Source organism: Echinops telfairi, unplaced genomic scaffold, assembly GCF_000313985.2.
Source record: "Echinops telfairi isolate 266 unplaced genomic scaffold, ASM31398v2 ScPeMD7_7468;HRSCAF=8506_0, whole genome shotgun sequence".
Classification (NCBI taxonomy): domain Eukaryota; kingdom Metazoa; phylum Chordata; class Mammalia; order Afrosoricida; family Tenrecidae; genus Echinops; species Echinops telfairi.
Genome location: NW_022111369.1, coordinates 95,957,363 through 95,963,994, shown reverse-complemented (window position 1 = coordinate 95,963,994; position 6,632 = coordinate 95,957,363). Strand labels below are relative to the sequence as shown.

The 6,632-nt window shown below is 48.9% G+C and overlaps 1 protein-coding gene across 1 annotated transcript in view; it reads right to left on the bottom strand.

The window, feature by feature from the left end:
- Nucleotides 1-3,579: 3,579 nt before the first annotated feature.
- SEPSECS (Sep (O-phosphoserine) tRNA:Sec (selenocysteine) tRNA synthase) overlaps nucleotides 3,580-6,632 on the bottom strand; it is a 40,234-nt gene continuing 37,181 nt past the window's right edge. The window contains exons 10-11 of the mRNA XM_004706305.2: nucleotides 6,093-6,183; nucleotides 3,580-4,128 (exon numbers count right to left, since the gene is read on the bottom strand). Of these exons, the coding sequence (XP_004706362.1) occupies nucleotides 3,825-4,128; nucleotides 6,093-6,183 (395 nt within the window). The 3' untranslated portion in view covers nucleotides 3,580-3,824. The remainder of the gene's footprint in view (nucleotides 4,129-6,092; nucleotides 6,184-6,632) is intronic.

Sequence of the window (6,632 nt, the reverse complement as noted above, 5' to 3'; positions counted from 1 at the left end):
GTATATTGGGCTCAGAGATTACACTGTGTCTCTATGTGAATATGGACAGTTAGCAGTTACCAACATGTATCTGTCTACTTTCTCTTGTTTAAAAAAAGGAAAAAAAAAACCTAAAAAGGGGGTTATAGGTGGTCAGCAAAGGGTGGGTTTGAGATGTTTGGGTGGGTTAAGTGGGCATTTTGACAACATGGCTTCTCCTTTGGCATGTTTAATTGTGATGTTTAATGGACATCCTTGCAGTTTAAGATGACACTTTTAAAATAAAATTCTCTCCTAATGAAAAAATAAAATAAAATTTAAAAAAATAAAAATAAGTATTTCCAGATTGTGTGTGTAGCCTTAGCTTGTTGCTAGGTGGGAAATGACAAAAACACATTGGCTAGCCTTCAGTCCACGCTCTCCCATGTGTCCATGAGCTAATGTGAAAAGGGGCAGGGACGGTACAAAGTAAGGCCTGTACCCTAAGAGCAGCCATAACGAACACATCATGAGCATCATGTTCACAGAAACAAAGTTTAAAATGGTTAATAGCATACTCGCTTGTTTTTCTTATCAAGTTATTCAGGTTGTACAACTTCTGAAATGACCATCCTTTCAAGTATTTAAAGCAGGATTCTTTTTCAGTTACAAAATAAGGTCTGCCCCCAGGAACACCAAGCTCATTGAAACCATTTCAGGTCTAGGCAGGAATCTGTCCCTACATCTTGGTGGGGAAAGGGAACCCTGGTGACGCCATAGGTTACTTGTTGAGCTGCTACCCACAAAGTCAGAAGTTTAAACCCACCAGCCGCTCCGTGAGAGAGAGAGTGGGCCATCTACTCTCTGACTTACAGCTCTGCAAATTCTGAATTGACTCAGTGGACATGGTTCAGTGGGTAAGGGGAAAAAAACCCCAAGTTTTATATGTACCAAATTTGTGTATTTCCAAAGATTTCGCTGAGTGAAACGTGATTGAGGCTGTTCTCTTCTGTGAAAGGACACAAGAACTTGATAGTAAGCCACCACTCTATAGTAAAGCATCATTAATAAGCAAACAGGGAGCCATGGTGGCAGTGTTGCACGCTGGACTGACCACAGGGTCAGCGGTTCAAACCCACCCTCTGCTTTGTGTGAGAAAGATGAGCCTTTCTGCACCTTTAAGGAGCTATAGCCTTAGAAACCCACAGAGGATGTTCTACTCTGTCCTATAGGGTGCTAAGTCAGAATCAACTCAATGGAAGTGAGTTTGATTCGAGTTTAAGTAAACAAATAAAAATCTCATTTCTTGGACCTCAATGGTAGTCTTAGAATGGGGTTACTAGAGAAGCAGATACATAGTAGTTTTGTGCATAGGCCAAAATAATTTTAAAAATGAATTTCTACTGCAGCTCACCCATTCAGTATATCAAGTGGCCACTGGCTCAATAGAGCTATATTCATAATTCATATTTTATAACTTGATACAGTACAAAAAGCTAATAGAAAAATTTATAGTTGAGCCCTGGGTTCCTAAGGCCAGTACTGCACATCATTCCTGGTAGAATGAGAATTCGGCCGTGGCCAGGTGGAACCTGATTTGCAGCACCGTCCCGCTGCGTGGGAGAAGTACCACCCTGCGCGGGGTCTGAGTTCGACTCCGTGATATTCCCTTTGTTCTGCCTAGGCAGCTAGACTGCTCACTGCACCACCGCCGCCACCATGCGCGCGCACATTCCACGTCAGCCTGATTGCCTTAAGAAGGGCTGTTGGATGATAAAGACAGGAAAGGTTACCATGGGCCGTGACCACTGTCCTTTGGCCATAGCTCAAAGATCTCTAAGGCCAGTGATGAGGCATTTGGCAAATGGAACTGACCATTTAAAAAAATGACTTCTTATGCATATTTTTTATAGGTATATAGGAAATGGGAGCAAAAACTAGCAGCCCAGAGAAAGGCAGAGGCTGGCTTAGAGCACACAGAGCGACAGCGCCTTGTCAGTGCCTGGAACTGCTGGACCTCCTGCCTAGCTTTTAAAGCCAGTGGGGAGAGAAGTGAATTCCAGACGCCCTGAAGAGGTTAGAGTTAACAATCAAAACTGCAGCTGATTTCATGCATCGGGCCCAAATGTTACTGCATATCCGTCATCCACATGCAGGTTCTTGTCATCTATCTTCAGTTAGAATGACGGTCTACTCAGCAGCTGAAGCCCCAGAACTGCTGATACTCGGCAGGTGAGAAGCCTTTGTTGGTCTCCTGGCTCTGAGCTGACTGATGATCACACGATACAGAGCCCTCCTGCCCAGACCAGCTTTGGCCTGCGTGCGGAGGAAGCTGCTCCACCAGCCGCTCCGCAGGCAGCAGCACTCCGTCCCCCCTGCGCCACCATCCACTCCCAAGTTCCTCTGAGAAACAGAGGGCGGGGCACCACCTTTCCATGCAGGGCTTCCGCCTCGGAAATGACTTACTCTAGCGCTACCGAAATAAACGCAGTCTGTGGACCCCAAAGAAGCAGTAAATAGAAAACCTCCTTCCCACCGCTTCAAATTCAAGTACTTTATGCCGCCACAGTCTTGACTGAAGGTTGCTACGGCAGAGTCTGCGTCCCACAGACGGAATGGGGACCCTCAGGCGTAGGCACCAATGACCTCGAAGGTCCAGCTGTCAGGGAAACCGTTACAATGGTTTATTCTCCGATTGCCAGCATTCCACCAAACTCAACCCATGACTTCCTGACGGTGGCTGATCCCTATATTCTGTCAGTGGGATAAAAAGCAGCGCTAAGAATGCTCCTTGGAAGCAAGGATGGTGAGATTCTGTCTCACAGACTGTGCACTTGGTAGCAGGAGACCCCAGTCCCTGGAGAAGGACAGTGAAAAAGAACAAGACCCTCAAGGAGATGGACCGACACTGTGCCTGCAACCATGGGCTCACACCGGAGCACACGGCTGAGGATGGCACAGGGTGGCAGGCAGGGTTTCGTGCAGCTGAACGCCAGTGTCCACACTGAGGGGGGCACGACTCGATGGCACCTAGTGCCATCATCATTCTGGGCTATTAAAGGAGTGAATGGGGCTGTACCTGGCTTTCTGAAAGGTCACTACATTTTAGAGAGAGGGGCATGGGCATGTTATGCCAAACTTTTCTTACACAGTTTCATCATTTGTCTGTTACATGTGGGTGTGCTATTTGATACAAATAGTCACTGTTCTCAGACAGCATTCCAGCAGCAAAGTCCAAATGTGTCACACTTGTCTGTCACACTTCCTTTTGCACTGTGCATGGGCCTGCAAGAGCTGGCACCAGGGGCTGGGTCAGTCTCCGTGGTGGGAGCGATGCTGGGCAGTGGCCAGACCCCCGTCTCTATCTCTGAGATGTGACCACCCACAGGGGCCCGACACTGCTTAGATAAAAGCAGAGGCACTTCTGACTGAGCGTCAGGGCGTCCCAGTGAGAGCTGACCCGTGGACACGGGGAAACGCCCAGGGACAGAGCCCTCAACCCTCTGGCCACACACAGCACTGAGGTCTCTAGGGCCCATGGGACCAAAAACAGGCAATTTGAGAATAACAGGAAAGGGTCCCAGAGGTCGCGATCTGCGCGTCAGAAAGGGAATCAAGAGGTCATTTTACAGCTGTTCTATTAGCAAGAATTGCCTGAATCAAATATTGGAACAATTAGGAAAATGCTATTTGAATCTTTTAAAGACTCAAAAGCCTAACCACCGCCAATGACTAGCTCAGCCCAGTCTATTCTTTGAGACTTCTCCAGGAGTCCTCGATCCCCAAATCTGTCTTTTCTTTGAACCGCCTGCTTGTACTGTAGCATCCCTACTGCTTTCGCGTCTCCCAAAGCAGCCCTTTGCGCTTCAGGAAGCGTCCTGGCACGTGTCACAGAGCACATTCTCCGGGTTCCCGGCCACTTCTCCAATGTCTGCCTCTTCAGCGCCGTCACCCCAGCTGGCTTGAGGCACGGGGCTCGCTTTGTTCTGTTCTTTCTGGACCGCCTTTAAGCACTTGTCAAGCCTCTTGATGAACAAGTCCACCTCCTGCGCCTGCATGCCGATGGCTGCCGCCGCGTTGAGGTAGGCACACGGGTAGTCGTCTGCATGGGACATGAAGCCTCTGAAAGTGTGGCCACTCACGGTTTGCACAGCCCCAAGAGGCACAACCCTGAAACGGAAAACAGCAACCAATTTAGATGGCTGTTTGGGCCCAGACCAGGCCATCCACACACCTACGAGCTCGAGGTTATTAAAGCTCCAGATCACCCTTCTTGTCAGCCTTGGAACACACTTCTACAGCGAACGCACCGCAGCCCTGCGCTTTGCTTATCTTCCACAACATGGAATGCTACCCATTCGCGCTAGGAATCGAACACCAGGACCTCTTCAAAGGACACGCCTTCCTTTCCCGGGCCAAATCTGGAGCCTGGCTTCACACAGGCACACCTCATGGAAGACTGGAATTTCTCAAACCACTTTCATTACTTGCTTTGTGTTCCCTCAAGCATCAACAAGCGATACTGAGTAAAACTCCAGCTCTTTGATCGGTGCTCTGCAGCAGAGGGCATTCAAGCCGGAGCCCAGGTGAACTTGTGTAACTGCGCACAGTGGGCTGGGGCCAGCGAACCGTGACCCTCAGCACACACCTCTTTGAAGCTTGATTTCCCTGACACACTTCGATACCAGCCCGGCATGTACAAAAGCAGCCCGTGGACGGACAGCTGAACACAGAAAGGGGTGGATGGATGGTGGAGCACGACACGCTCAGTTCCCACACCCTCCGGAAGTGTCGCAGCAATGCTGCGCGTGCAGACCAGGGCTGTCAGGGGAAAGCCGACTTGGTTTAAGATCCTTCTGTCAAACACAGGTCTTCTTGCTGTGACACCCTAACCGCTGGCAGTCAGAGGAGAAGGGCTTTGTTAGAAGCATGTAAAGAAGAGGATTTGGCTGTGGAGAACAAGGGGTTTCTTTTTGATTTGTCTCTGGTCTCCTCGAACGGAAAGAGAAATGCCTTTTCAAGCCATCTAATTTTAAGAGGAAAAGAGCATTTTCCAAAGGCAGAACTTTGGCAGAACGGTCTCACCTTTGAGTTTAGGAACACACTCTTAACTAATGACGGTCTGACTGGGATGTCCTCCCAATCGCGGCATGCTGCCACCACTGCAGACCTCAGTGCGGGTCACCTGGCAAAGCATGTCTGCAGAGAACTGATGCTGTCTCAGTCTGTCCATCAAGACAAGTCTGTGCAAAGCTCTGGAAACTGGGCCTAGAGACTCCGGACCGCAGTCTCAGAGGAAACCATGGTCTGTGGCATAACTTCTCCACTGCCTGCTTGGGTGAGCAGCAGTGGGGGCCTTAACAGCTCGTGAGCATTCACCCTGGATGCCACCACTGGCTTCTCCCCATGGGGGAAAGAAGTGATGAAAACGGAAGCACAGATGGAAACAGTCCAATGGACAGCGGGCTGTCCCAGCGCCAGTCTCCACAGCCCTGAGCCAGGTGAGCCAGATGGTGCCGGGGCCACCACGACCCGAAAAGGACCACAGAGGAAGGTCCTGGATAGACTGGAGGAAAATGTGGAACACAGGCTTCCTGGTCAGAGACACTGGTGGGAGGCCCAAATCTATGGCCCTCGGTTGCCCTTAAGTCTGGAACTGAACCCAACCCTGCTGCTAGAATAAGCAGTCCTGTAAGATCAGAGGTACAGCATGTAGCCTAGGGAAACATCCAGAAGGTTACGAGGAGGAGGAATGGAAACCGGATTTGCATGGAGAAAGCAGAATAGATGGTGGGACACTGAGGGATTATGACGGATGAGAAGAAGAAAATATGAGTTGTTGATTAAAAAATCTAATGATCTGCTCTGTCAACCTTCACTTAATTCACAATAAAAAGCTTAGCAAAGATTATCAATAAAGCCAGGCTGTGACTCACTCAAGTGTAGCCAGTCCCCCAGGGAGATTGTGTAGGGAAGAGGGTCCCCCTTACAGACTCTGCATCACGGTCATTACCCTGGGCTGAACCCCGAGGAGGGTTGGGCATACGCTTGGGGACGACTGTGGAGGGGTAGGCCCCGGATTAGAATTAACTTGGGAGGTCAGGTAAAACCATGTCTCTTTTAAACACACATACCTGGCTCCAGACACCTGTCTGGTAAAAAGCATTGAGCCAAGCTGAGTGACAGCTTTGTCCTGGTGTTCATCGAGGGTCTGAAGAGTCATGGCTGAAAAGAGAAGAGACGATGAATGAGCTTTGATTTACTGGCACAAACCACTCAAGGAAACCAAATCCAATGAAGACATTGCTATTAGTCATTGTCTGGTGCCAGAACTGCAGTGGGACATCAGTTGTGGCACAGATGCGTTTATGCAGTGGACAAAAGCACTGCTGTGGAAATTCACATGCTCAGATTCTACACGAACCGCTCCCTATCACCACTGCAGACAGCGCGGTGTCGACTCAATAGACGATATGGCGATGGCAAGACCAGGATGGCAGCTCATTCAAATTCAATCCAATTTGAAGAACTTGCAAATTTGAGAACTGGGCAACCATGATGAATGACTTGACCACTATTTTTTTTAACCACTATCAAACAGTATAGTTTATACTCAAATGCACACATACACAGCAGACAGTGTTTCAAGAAGTTTGTTTAAAAAATGGAATTAC